This window comes from Pleurodeles waltl, chromosome 1_1 (assembly GCF_031143425.1).
Source record: "Pleurodeles waltl isolate 20211129_DDA chromosome 1_1, aPleWal1.hap1.20221129, whole genome shotgun sequence".
In the NCBI taxonomy this organism is placed as follows: domain Eukaryota; kingdom Metazoa; phylum Chordata; class Amphibia; order Caudata; family Salamandridae; genus Pleurodeles; species Pleurodeles waltl.
In genome coordinates, this window is record NC_090436.1 from 949,598,099 (window position 1) to 949,611,730 (window position 13,632).

Below are 13,632 nucleotides of genomic sequence, written 5' to 3' on the forward strand. Positions count from 1 at the left end.
CAAGTACCATTTAACACATACTGTTAAGGGTTAGCCAAATATTTATTAAATGCTAATCACAGAAGAGGAAACTGAGGGAAAAACTTACCTACCCTAATCTACCCTGACTACTCATTACCCACAACTGTCCCTAACTAACCTAAGCTACACTTACTTATCACATGTAATGAAACATTCTAAACATCCACCCCCCACCCCCCTTATGAGATGGGACACATGGAGGACAACACATACTAACCTAAACACATACTATACTATCCTAAACAAATATATTTTTTTTTGTATTTTTTTTAAAATGTTTTTTTTTTTTAAACACACAAGAACCCCAACATAGCCCCCCACCCACCCACACACTTAATAAGTAAAAATAGAAAGAATGAGGTCCCCCACCCACTAACACTAACTAAACTAACAGCCTATACTAACCTAACACTAAACCCCCTAAGCCCACTAACTATAAGAACAAGGAAAGAGGAGGGAGGGGAGGGAATCAAGTCCATATCAAAAATAGTCTAGAGGTTGGACCTGCGGAGGGTCCTCTTGATTGACTTCACACGCCGGTTAATGTGGCGCACATCCCGGCTCAGGTGGCTTAACTTGTGCAGCACAAGGTCCATCTTCCGTTCCATGTTGTGGAAGGCTGCAGGGTCAACAGATGGAGCTAGGGCAGTCTGGGTACCGGTGGAGGAGGTCTGTGTGTGTGTGGAGCCAAGGCCAGTGGGCTGTCCTTCACCTGTACCAATGCTGGGGCCTGGAAGTCCAGCAGATGTAGGGATAACAGTCCCAGCTGTGGGTGGGGCGACCTGGATTGAAGTGGTGGTTGTGCTGGTGGTGGCTGTGGTGGGCAAAGTAGGGCCACCCTGTGGGAATGCCCTCCATGCTCTGGAGGCCCATTCATGGCGATATCGACGGGCCATCCTCCTGAACCCCGACTCCACCAGCAGGATGTGCTAGTATCTCATGGCCCGGCGCTGGAATTCACGGACCTGGTCTGTAGTCATGTTTGCAGCTGTGAAGACAAATGCAAATATTCTACATTAGTAACTGCATTGTGTGAAATGGCACAAGAAGTTAATCAGACAATACATCTACTGTACTTGTAACAGCTCATATCACAATACAGATCATTGAATGTCCCTGAGGAAGTACATGGCAGGCCTGCCTACAAAGGTCACATCACACATAGCACATCCATAACCTACAAGATGGGTAACAACTGGCTTTGACTTGCCATCTGAGTGCTGCCAGTTATCAGCTAACAATCATGCTGCATATCCTTTGCCAAGACCTGGGCTACAAATGTCAGTGTACGGAATGCAAAACTAAAGCCACATGGTCTGCAAGTTGTAACTGGACTTGCCAGTATAGTACCAAGTGCCAAACCTGAGTGTGTATACTAGGTTCCTACCAAACAGTCACTTATTCACATGTATGTGTAACATACTGGTAGCATCAGTACTAGGTACCCAATTCACAAACCCATGCCTGTGTTTGAGGATGGGGGGTTGGATAAACAGCTATCAATTTCCAACAACATGTACACCGAGGAGTGTATAGAAAACTCCACACATGTTTGGCTCTACACACACACCACAGGTAAGGTCTATCAACAATGAGGAGTCAGCAAACCCTAGACCAATCATAGGGCCACACATGTCAGGAAATGCAGAACTTGGTACACAACATATACTTCCAGTAAGGCCTGACTTACATCAGAGTTGCAAGAACACCCATGATCATGATTAGCATGCACACCTAGGCCATTGCACTCAAGTTCCACATACTTGTAGCACTACATGTGGAAGTACATGCTGCTAGGAGGTTCTACCTACAGTTTAATAAGTACCTTGGTAAATAGGGAAGCAGAAGTCTATTGGAAAGCAATTTGCTGTAACAATCTTGGAGGATGTGGGTCTGACAGGCTGACTAAATCTGAGCTGACTTGATACAAGTGTCATACACATGACTCACCCCAGTACTCACTATGGGGCCTCCAGGAATGGACTACAATCCCTAGATAATACCATAGGATACGCATTGGCCAACTCAAAACATTTGAGAAACTGAAATCCCACTCATGGAACAAGAGAAATGATTGCCCAACGCATCACACCTTGCTATGCGTTCCACACACACGAGTCCATAACCAGCAAACACAACACATAACAGACATATCAACACTTACTGGAGTGGTCGGGGTCCTCAAATGTCGCCACCTCTCCCACAGTGTAGGGTGCCGGTCCACCTGTAAGGCATGGAAGGAAGAAATGTGCTAAAAATCTGTGCACTGACCAACAGTTTCAAAGACATATACAATGTGTAGGCTGAATAAGGAAATTGCAGCCATTCAGACATGATGATACTGCATCTGATATATCACGGCCAACTTGTACATGCATGGGTCTTCTGTGACAGTTACACAGATATCTGCACACATGCATTGGCCCTAACTGTCATGTGGTGGCAAACATGCCCCGTCATTGGTGACCTGAAAAAAATATGGAGTGTAATCGTCTCATCATGTGCATCCAAGGGAGACATCCAAAGCCTGGTTACTTGAGGACTGCATTACCAGTCAAACATGCTATGTGGCCATGACACATTAATGACACATAGGTACAATGTACAGAGGGAGGGGCAGGGACTTTTGTAAGCCATCCTGTTGTTACAGTTTATTCAATTGATGTGGCCCAGCTATGGTGATTTGCACCAACCATGGAGATGTGAACCCATGTGCATACCTTTGGAATGACAACCCTAATTGGAATGTGGCACAACTAACTCCAGCAAACATTCTAAGATGTTAGCTGAGGGCACCTTACACCTTTTCATGATGATTCCAAATCCAGATCTGACATGTATCCAAAAAGATAAAGGACCACAATAATCCCAAACATTCATAGTACTTCCGTCAAACTTTCCTTCCACACTCACCAGACTCACATGAGACATATGTCTGAGCCACTTTGCTATAATCAATTGACGTGAAGCCAGCACTAATTTTCTGCATCATGTAGTGATTCTAAAGAAAGTCTAGCTATTGCGTCAACAAAGTTAGCCAATATGTTGGTACATCTTAACTTCTCTGGCAAAAGTGCCCTATATAGACATGATTGGCTCCTATTTTGTTTGGTTGTCTGACACAAAGGCCGCACCAATTTACTTCATGGAAAAGTATCCTGTAAGTTTGCTGAGCACGTGCTACCTGACAGCTAGCAATTGTGATCCTTACCATAGTGCATCAATTATCCCTGTATGTTTCCCCAGCAGTACACACAGTCAGCAGGTTAGCTGGCAGACATAGTACAAATCCTCTTATGTCACTACAGAGCATTTAATCGTGCACATTTACATGATTAGTACTCACCATCAGGGCCACCAATCACGATTCCCAGGTGGTCCAAGAGATCCTGCTCCCTGGTGATGAGGTCAGCTCACCGGTGCTTCAGCTGGTGGTCACTCCTCTGGCTGGCATACACACGCTGCAGGTGATGCAGCACCTTTCCCCACCGGATTCTGTGCACCTCTGTTTGATACCCCTGTATCACCCTGTCCCCTGCCTCGATCATGAGTGTCAAGAAATGGCACACAAGCCATATGAAACCACCCCCCCCAACTCCTCTTCACCCATCCTGCCAAGACGTGGCCTACCAGACATAGTAGAAATGTGAAAGGGAATAGGGATTAAAGAAATAGAAAGGGGAAAAGGGGGAAAGTAGGGGTACAAATACAGATGAAAAGTAAACTTAACCACTAAAAGAGCCCAACTATCCCCAAACTACCACTACCCAAAACAGACTCCCACAAACAACAAAAAAACTAGGTAAATGGACAAATGTACACAAAACACAGTAGGACAGTATACACAAACAATATTTATTTCACAAATTGACAAAACAGACAGCACACAGGAAAAAAAAGCACAAAATCTCAGGACACCACTCTCTACACAGCCATACAGTCTAGAAGAATCTTAGACTGCAAAGTGAAAGTGAAAGTACACCCACTGTACATGATCTGTAAACAGGATATCCTATTACATCACTTCCTGTATGAAATGTCTGCCCTTTTTCGCGTTAAGCGCCATTTTTTGTCCACCAATATTGTATTTGCGTAATTTTTTTTGACACACAGGAGTGAAAATTAGCCCGCATCCAAATAATAGTACATGGCCTGTACAAATATCTGGATGCGGCCTAATGTTCACTCCTGCGCGTCAAATAAAATGATGCAAATACAGTACTGGTGGCTGGAAAATGACGCATAACGCTAGGAACGTCAAAATTCCAGAGCATGAACTGGTTTTAGGCATTTTTTCAGTTTTTATGTTATGTTACATTTGGGACACATCAGAGATAGGCTGATTGCACCCACTATGGTGTTGATGGTGTATGTTCACATGTGTGACATCATATTGCAGCGGACCATGATCCGCTACTTCCTTCACAGTATTTTTACGGTTGGCTGACGCACTAGATGGCCATATGTGTGGCCTACATATATGTGTTGCACAAATTGGGCATGTTTGGCATAAGGAGAGGATAGCAATGTGACGCACATATGTACAATACCTAAATGCCTTTGGTTCAATGTGTGTGCTTTGGCAAGTAATTTATTTGTTGACCAAGTGTGTGTGTATTACATGAAGCATTATTGCACATATGCTTGTATGAATGTGACGTCCATGTGTCCAATCCTTAGATGCAAGTCATTGTGGAAATGAAAGAGGACATGTGTTAGTCATACATGTAGCAACATCCGTAATGTGGACTTCCAAGATTTAGGGTAACGTAGACACCACATGTGACAAAGCATGCACCAGATAGATGGCAGACGCTTGCTCATGTCAATGGTCTACATTTTCAACATCCTATGTCCTAGAGGTTTGGTAACAGCTTCCTAGGCACTAGTTGGTGAATCCCACAGTGAGTCATACACATGCATTGAGGAAGTGGGTACCACGTTGTTTGCCCAGACAAACAAAGGTGAATCACAAATGTATGATGACAACACAGTTGAGGTCATAGAAGTGAGCCACAACTCTCAAGTGGCTGTGGTGGACCAGCAGACGAGGCAGCACGTGTCCACATATTTCCAGTGATCAATTGCACATAGGTGTCTTGTTCATGTGTGTGGTCCAATTATGATCCTGTGTATTTTTTGGGGTGTAATTTGTCACAGTTCGGTCCAGGACTCATCATGAGTCGGTGGCAGCTATCCTTGGTTGATCAATGTGAGTAAAGTGGATGAGGCCATGTGAACCTACATGGGGATGGTCCCACCCTGTCACTAAAGACGTGTAATGAGACAGTCAACAGGGCAACCTTGGTGTGCTGAGTGAGATAATGTCTCAGGTGTCATGTTCCTTCAGGTGTCATTACAACATTTGTACACAGGTTAGCCTCTGCAATTCCCACTGCATCTGGGAACATCATAGCCTCTGTGCTGATTATTCTAGCAGCTATTAACCACACACGGCCCATCATTATGTTGTGAGCACTGTGATTCTGTGTGTGAACTGTCAGGGTCCTGACATGTGTGGATTTTTCATGGACATTATCAGAGGTTGCTGGTTCTGCTGAAGGCCCCGTACCCAATCCCTGCCTACGGCCCTGGGACACTGTCACACTTTGTCATTCATGCATAAATGAGACCCAGACAAGGGATGAGCCATGAATTTTGCTTTTCACAGAGGATTTAACTCAAATGGTACAGTTAAAAGGCAGATGATGCTATACAATGTATTTGTGTATGCATTGAAGAAGCCCATGCCCAGTACCCCCTGATGAATGAGAGGTTTGCTAACGCAAGTGTGGAACATATGTAGACACAGGGATAATTTAGTGTGACGCACAGACAGATGCCAGTCAGACTGACAGAATGCAGGGTGAATCAGGATCCAGCAATTTGACAAGTTACATAATCAATGGTCTGACTCAGACTGTTTGAAGGATGAACTAGAGGGTTGGCATGTCAAACTGTGTATGTCCTGTGTTTTTGAAGGTGACAAATGAACCCAAGGGCTGTGTTACATGGCTTAATTAGTATCAATGCTTAACGGTATATTTGACAAAATGGCAACTCCTATGCTGTTCCAGGCATCAGCACGGGCACTGCTTGTTGAAATGGGTGGTGTGCATGGAGGTGATCACAGGTGTGGGCTGCATCTGTTTCTCACAAGTCCTGTAGGTGAGATTTGCATTCTAATGGCCAACAGACATTTTCACACAGGAAGCAATCTACAGGTGCTAACAGGGCTTGGAAACTAGAAGCCAGTGTAATAATTGGCCTGACGTCCATGCAGTCAGATGTTCTATGACAATGGCATACCATAGGAAAGGGTGTAGCACACTGGATTGCTATTGTTAGTCTGTGTGTGTAGAGGAGGGAATATCAGGGTACACATCTTAGTATTCCAGGGACCTCTTCAGACAGGTGGGTTGTGATCAGGTGCATGGGTGTGTCAGGAGTTAGGAAATGGGCTGACATGTACATGGAATGTCATGTGCGCAATGCTGCTCATATGAGTGGCACTTGTGCTGTCTATGTTCTGCTTCTATGGAACTCTGGTCACAGATGCAGATATTGGATGCAAATATTGGATGCAGTTGGACTTACTGCTGTCAAGGGTCTGGTCAGACATTCCTGTTACTGATGCAAAAGCACATCGACTGCTTCATATATGAGGCTTGTTTTCCCCTTATTGAGTGATGGTGTCTTAGTTGAGTGCCATATGCTGCGTTGGACCTTGATTTCAACATGTATGTGTGAAATAGGTGTGGTCCTCTGCTACTGGCCTTCAAAGGAGAAATGTACATGACATAAATCATTTACAGTGTGTGTGTATGTGACCATTGTATGTTACGCATCACATTAGCTCTGAGATTTTCAGTGTCCTAATCAGTATCTCAGCAACGCTCCATGAGGCAACACTGTTATTCTGATAAGTAGAGATGAAGGTGTGCAAAAATGATTAGCCAGACCATGATATGGTGATTATTATAGGTGTTTATTTAAATTAGTTCATTAAAGTGGTGATGGTGATTATATTTAAAAGAAATTGTTGACGATATGTTGCCGCCTGCATATACCAGCGGCCGTGTTCTGTAGTTCCCCCTCATGTTGCAGGCCAGCATCCTCCTTTTCCTCCTCTTCAGGCATGTGTGGCTCTGGTTCCAGGAGGGGAATGTTCCTTTTGATGCATATGTTGTGCAATATTGCACATGTCAGGATGGTCTTACAGACCATCTCCGGCGAATATAGGAGGCTACCACCAGTGATGTTGAGGCACCGGAACCTTGATTTGAGGATGCCGAAGGTCCTCTCAACTATGGTGCGTGTCCTCCTATATGCATCGTTGTAGGTATGCTCTGCTGCAGTACTCGGGTTGCCAATAGGTGTCATTATCCATGGCTGGATGCCATACCCCTATCAGCTGCAAGAGAAAATGAATGGGATCATGTTGATGTAGCTGGTCCTATTGAAATTACCTTTCATGGCAGTAGTTGCCTTGTGTTGTCTGTGACTCTTTTGTGTTATAATGTCGCATCCTAGGCTTCTAGGATGTACCACCTGCATTGTGTTGTTTCCTTGGCTAAACGGGTGTTTGTCTGCTGACAGTTTGTCAGCAGTATGTTTTGGGATTTGCAGTACAGTGTGCCCTCACTAGCATTGTGACTTGTGATACAGGTGTCCCTGTGTCTTCACTAGGGGTGAGATGATAGTTCCATACACAGGTTAAAATTGACAGTGTTGTTAACAGGTTCATATCAATGTACCCTGGACATCACATACCTTTAATACTTATGCAATGGATTAATGTAAACGTCATTGGGACACTTACAATTTGCAAGGTGACATTTAGGCAACCCACTCTACACGTTGTGATCATTGACGTCTTAACATTAGACTGTACACTAATTTCAGATGTGTGACAGGTTCACTGCAGACCTATGAAACATGGCTAGCGATGTCACGACCTCAGTGTGTTCCTGTCGACATGTTCGACATGTTGCTGTTGTGGTGTATGTGTTGTGTGTCCTAGAGGGTTGCTGTGCAGTGTGTATATAAGTAGGTTTTTGTACTTACCAACAAGTAGTCCATTGCTGTACCGTCCATCCTGGAAGTGTTCATTGATGGTGCAGTGACGGAAGATGAATGAGTCATGGACACTCCCAGGATATTTATCCACGATGTTGGTGATCAATCCCTGGTGATCGACAATGGCCTGCACGTTGATGGAATGTGTGTGCTTCCTGTTGCGGTAGAGGTGTTCAGTTGCAGCAGGTGGCACAAGGCGTACATGTGTGCAGTCGATTGCACCAAGGACATGTGGGAAGCCACTAATGAGATAGAACCCCTGTTTTGTTTCCTGCTGCTTCTGCAGTGTGTTAGGGAAGCAGATGTGGCGGGGTGTAAGTCCAATGAAGGCATCCAGTACTTTGGGCAAAAAGGCAGAGAATGATGGTTGTGATATTCCGGCAAACACGGCACCAGTTGTTTGAAAAGAGCCACTTGCCAGCATGTGAAGTACGGCAAGCAGCTTGGTTTCTGTTGGGATGGTGCGGAGTGTCAGCAAAGTGGGTGCCAACTGCGGTTCAATGTTGCGCAGCAGTTGCTGAACGGCCTGCCAGTTCAACCTGTACCTCTGGATGATGTTGTGTTCCCTGAGGCCAGGAAGGGTTGTTCTGGGCCGGAATATCCTCTCCTGCCTTCTGTGCTGCCTTTGGGGTCCCTGCTGGTGTTGTTGTAGCTGCTGTTGTTGTTGCTGGGCACGCTGGATTAGAATCACCTCCATGTCTCCCTGTTGCTGCTCTGCTGCTCTGATGTTGCTTCTGTGTGTTCTGATTAAATACAGGTGTGTTTGCCCCATTTTAACGCCTGCCCTGGCCCAGGCAATAATTTTTGACGCAAATCGGGCTGTGCGTAATTTTCCGGCTCCGCCTCCCGGCCGTGCGTCATTTTTGCCCGAAAGCAGAAATACGATGCATGGCCGTTTAAGTCATTTTTTGGACGGGAACGTCTACCTTGTATATGATTAACGCAAGGCGGGTTGCCGCATCCAAAAAATGGAGCACACAGCGGAATTTTGTCGTCCGCGGGCGTCAAAGTTTAAATATGGGGCAACGTTTGAGCTGAATGTGCGTCACAATTTTTGACGCACATTCGGCGCAGACGGAGTATAAATATGCCCCAATGTGTTTCCTTTCGGAACCATCTGAAATGCTACTATTTATGAGAGCCTTTGACTAACTGCTTCTCCTCAATCCTTTCTCAGCCATCCTTGGATATGTTCCTAACATATTGTGCCTCAAAGTCACAAAACAAAAACAGATTCATACATTGAAAGGTAATATTGGGGTCATTACTTTGGCAATGTTAGTTGCAGATCCATATCCAGTAGAAAATCCACATCCAATTAGACAAACTTTATCCAAAGGAGCAGCATCATCGATTTTATCCACATAAATTTCATTGACAACCGTGTACTCTGAGAAGGTGCTGGTGCCAACAAAATGATGAATCGGCTTCCCTTTGCAGCTAAACCTGCTGGTATTGTCATCCATCAGTCCAGTAAATGTCCCAAATCTGCATAAAGGAAAAATAAACAACAGGGTAAATTTCTCCGAATTTTCAATGGAAGGGTGTTATTTCGTAAAGCCTGGAAAACTAGAGTAGGAGCTTCAGGGGCTGGAACTAATGATTCTGGCTGAATCTCCAAAACAGTTTTCACGAGTTTTAGGACACAGAATAAGGAATATCATGCAGGAATTGTGTTATTGTCAATGGGGTCCAGGAATCTGAGCCCTTTTATGCTGCCGTTGTTCACCTGCTTCCAGCAGGTGAAAAGGACAGTGGAAAACTCATAGGACCTTAGTCACAAAGGTAATTTTGCACACGCACATTAACTCACAGGTACATTCACTCTTCCACTTTTGTATAAAACAATACTTAATTTTGCTAGTCAGCGTTTCCGAGTGTAGAGTTACACCCAAGTAAAGATTGATATGTCTCTGGCCCCTGAAACCAGGGACTGGAGACATTTAATACTGAATTTATGAGTTTAAAGTTACAACCAGTAACTTTCCACAAGCATGCAAAGATCTCCAAGACCAGGAGAGAGATCTCACCTCAGGGGTAGAGTTTTCCCGTGTTGTAAAGACCAGGTAAAATTATACTGTTAATTTGTTTTTGTTTTTTAAATATTAATCATCTATTAATGTAAAATGAATGTGTTAGTGAACTACTAAAATAAAATATTACAGCACAGTAACTAATCAAATTATATGTTTGTTACATATTTAATTTATCAAAATATGTTATTTTAAGTTACAAATATTTTTAAACAAAATGGAAAAAAACACCTAATTGGCATTCTAATATTTTATTACTATTTAATATATCTATAACTCTAAAGTTGTGTTAAAATAATATAAATCTTTTATTAAAGGTGTAATCATTTAATTAACTTATTTTTTTAAATCAGGTAATTATTACTTTTTACAGTTATGAACATTTTTTATTTTAATTTAATTTGACTTTTAACACGTAAAACAATGAGGTACATTTAAACTGAAAAGCAAAATAAATTAATTGATTTAACATTATCCACTACAGAGTTAAATTCGGTCCTCCACTCTTTTCTGTGGGAGTGTGTTGCAGTATGTGTGAGTGGCTATATGTGGTGCTATCCTTACACCAAGAGAACATTTAGTAATTTTTGGGACCTTTTGTACTTTAGTACCGTTAGAAGTGTAGTTGTGAATAACAATGGCCTTATTCTTTTGTGGATGGGTGTTTATATTACAAGATCGCTCCTTAAACCCCTTCTTACTCCTCGCTAAATCACTCCTATTTAGTAGTTAGTATTCAGCCTTTTCCAGACATTCCTTATGGTCCCACTCACATTTACTCCTAGGGCCCTCATTACAAGCTGGCCAGACTTTGTAGTGGAGATACCGGAGCAATTGTTACTCTAGAAAGTTTTATACCATTTCGGTGAAAACAGAACTCCTGACATTTGCGGCCTGCTCTGAGAAGGTGAAAAATATCACCAGAACTGCTGGTGGGGGGAGGAGGTTGTTGAATGTGTTTGCAGGGGGTTAGGGCGCACCTGGGCCAGTCTAGGGTGGCATTATCTGCTCCACTCAGACAGCTGCAAGTAGCAGGCAGAGCTGTGAAATGTTACTTGCCACAGACACTCATCAGCTGCTTTACCCGCTTTGAAAGGACCAGTGTGTACGGGCCTGAAATTATCAGATCCTAAGATTTCTGACCCTATAATTCCAGGCCCAAAAAAACAGTTGAAATTGCAAATTGTGTTATTTCAACTGACGTTAGTTAAAATAACAATTCATAATAAGGTCCTAAGTGGTAAACTTACATGTGTGGCAATGTCTCCATTGAAAAGACAGGAGAAGCCGAGGTGACGATCTCCATCCTGAGGTTTGAGAGTTGTGTTTTTAGCAGGTAAGTATCACTACTGTAGTCATACTTTATGCACTATAAAATGCAGTGTGTGAATCTATTTTTTAACAGGTGCCATGGATATGGCTCTGCAGTCATGTAATAAAGACGTAAGAGTGAAAGTTAAGTTTAATAAAGTAAATAGTAAACAAAAACATACTCATTCTTAACACAGATGTTGGCATATGGATGTTTGCAGCATCGACACTTTCCACACAGAGGCATGGGAATTGGGATGACTTTATCACCTATAGATAGAAACATAATGTTTTTAATCTGAAATGATGGATGCAGCAAACAGGTTAGAAGCAGAACTATCAACATGTTCATCATCCATTTTCTATGCTTGTGGGGCTCGCTAAAAAACACACATAAGGGGAAGGCATCCCAGCAGGTCCTGCTCTTTTAATGCCATTTATGAAGTACTGGTAACTAAAGATCACCTTTTTAATTTTCAACCATTCTGAGATTTATTATATCATAACACTGCATTCAGAATTCATTAGTCATATATAGGATGCTACACTGCTAAAGTTGTGTTGAAAATGGGCCCAATTTTCATATATGTTTATGCAGGCACTTGCACAATACATGGTAGAGATTTGTGCTACAAAGCAACACAAACTCAAGAGCTGAAAGTTGACTCAACCACAGTGCAAGGACCGTCGCAGAGAGGCAGACCCTGTCATTTGTACAAAGACATTGTAGCAGGGCAAATACCAAAAGGTTTTCATGCAAAGCACAAGAAATAAGAGTAGCCTAGCATTCAGTGAAATCCTAACGCCAAAGGCAACTAGGTACTAGCAATGGGCAAGAGGGATGTCACATAATATTAAAAATTACATCTATTATTGGGTTTATCCCTGGGTGGTTGTTCTTCTCTTGAAATGTGCTCGGGAGGACTTGGCTCGAGTAAAACTGTCAATCAAGGGAGCGTTGGGCCCCCCTAGCATCATGGCACAGACCTTAGCAACACACTAAACTGGACTTTTTGCATCAGTGCCTCCAATTAAATCATCACCATGTGACTCTCTGTAGGTTTAGCACTGTCCAGATTTTGCACTCAACACAGTGGTATACATTTTTCAGCAACGCTGTTATGTGAACAAAAGTAGAGCTATCCAAAGATCTCACAGTTTGTTCCTTCATATTCTGCCAACGAAAACTCACCGGATCTTTTACCTCCCAAACAAGACACACTTCACAATACTTGCACGTCCAAAAAGCAAATATGATTCTTACTTCAACTCCCTACATTTTGAAAAATAATTAAATGGGAGAACCTGTTGCACGGAGTCCTTGGTGGACATTCAATTGTGGAATGCAGGTTTCTATACTTAGGACACGTGGCCGTTTTATTGTCAGCACCTGTATAAATTCAGGTGCGACACGGTCCTCCAAATAGTCAACATTTTGCATGAGTAATTAACTGGCCATACTCTTCAGGTCTGCGTAGATATGTACAATATTATCAGCTGTTTAAGGAGCGGTGCAACATCTTTGCTAAGTCCTGTGCTAGGTATATTAGTCAGTTATTCCGTCTTTGTTCGGTTTATAAAACACATAAACCATAAAAGAACATACTTTAAACATAATTACATGCATTCTTAATCAAAATAATAAAATCTGTAAAACTTCAAAAGAACACAGTCTAAGGCCCAGATTTATGACTAAGTTGCTCAGTGTGGTTCTGCGCCAAAAATAGCAGCGTCATGCTGCAACACATTTGAAACGCAGGGATGTGCCTTGTTTAGAGGAATACAGCACACCTCTGCATTTCGCCCTGCGCTGCTGCTGAATTAATGCAAGGGTATCTGCGTTGAGGGGATAGATTGTTTATGTGCAGGAAGGTGTCTTTTCCAGTACATAAACAATCTATAATGGCGATTTGGCACTTCTACCTCTGCAAAATGCAGCACACATAGAAGTACCAAAGCGTTGTTTTGGAATGACTGTTTATGTGCAGGAAGGGGCACCTTCCAGCACATAAACAATCATCCATGGCCTTTTGCTTCTTCTGTTTGTGCTGCAGAATGCAGCACACATAGAAAAAGCAAAAAACGAGGAGGAATAAAAGCATCCTTCCTCGTTTTGCCATGCTAACACTACCCATGGGGTGGCGTTAGTTTTTGGCACTGCCACAGATTTACGATTTCTCGTAAATTT

The 13,632-nt window shown here is 42.9% G+C and overlaps 1 protein-coding gene across 1 annotated transcript in view; it reads right to left on the reverse strand.

Annotated features, from left to right (window-relative positions):
* LOC138289760 (alcohol dehydrogenase 1-like) overlaps positions 1–13,632 on the reverse strand; it is a 510,381-nt gene that overhangs the window by 306,909 nt on the left and 189,840 nt on the right. The window contains exons 4-5 of the mRNA XM_069230194.1: positions 11,627–11,714; positions 9,369–9,588 (exon numbers count right to left, since the gene is read on the reverse strand). Coding sequence (XP_069086295.1) covers positions 9,369–9,588; positions 11,627–11,714 — 308 coding nt within the window. The remainder of the gene's footprint in view (positions 1–9,368; positions 9,589–11,626; positions 11,715–13,632) is intronic.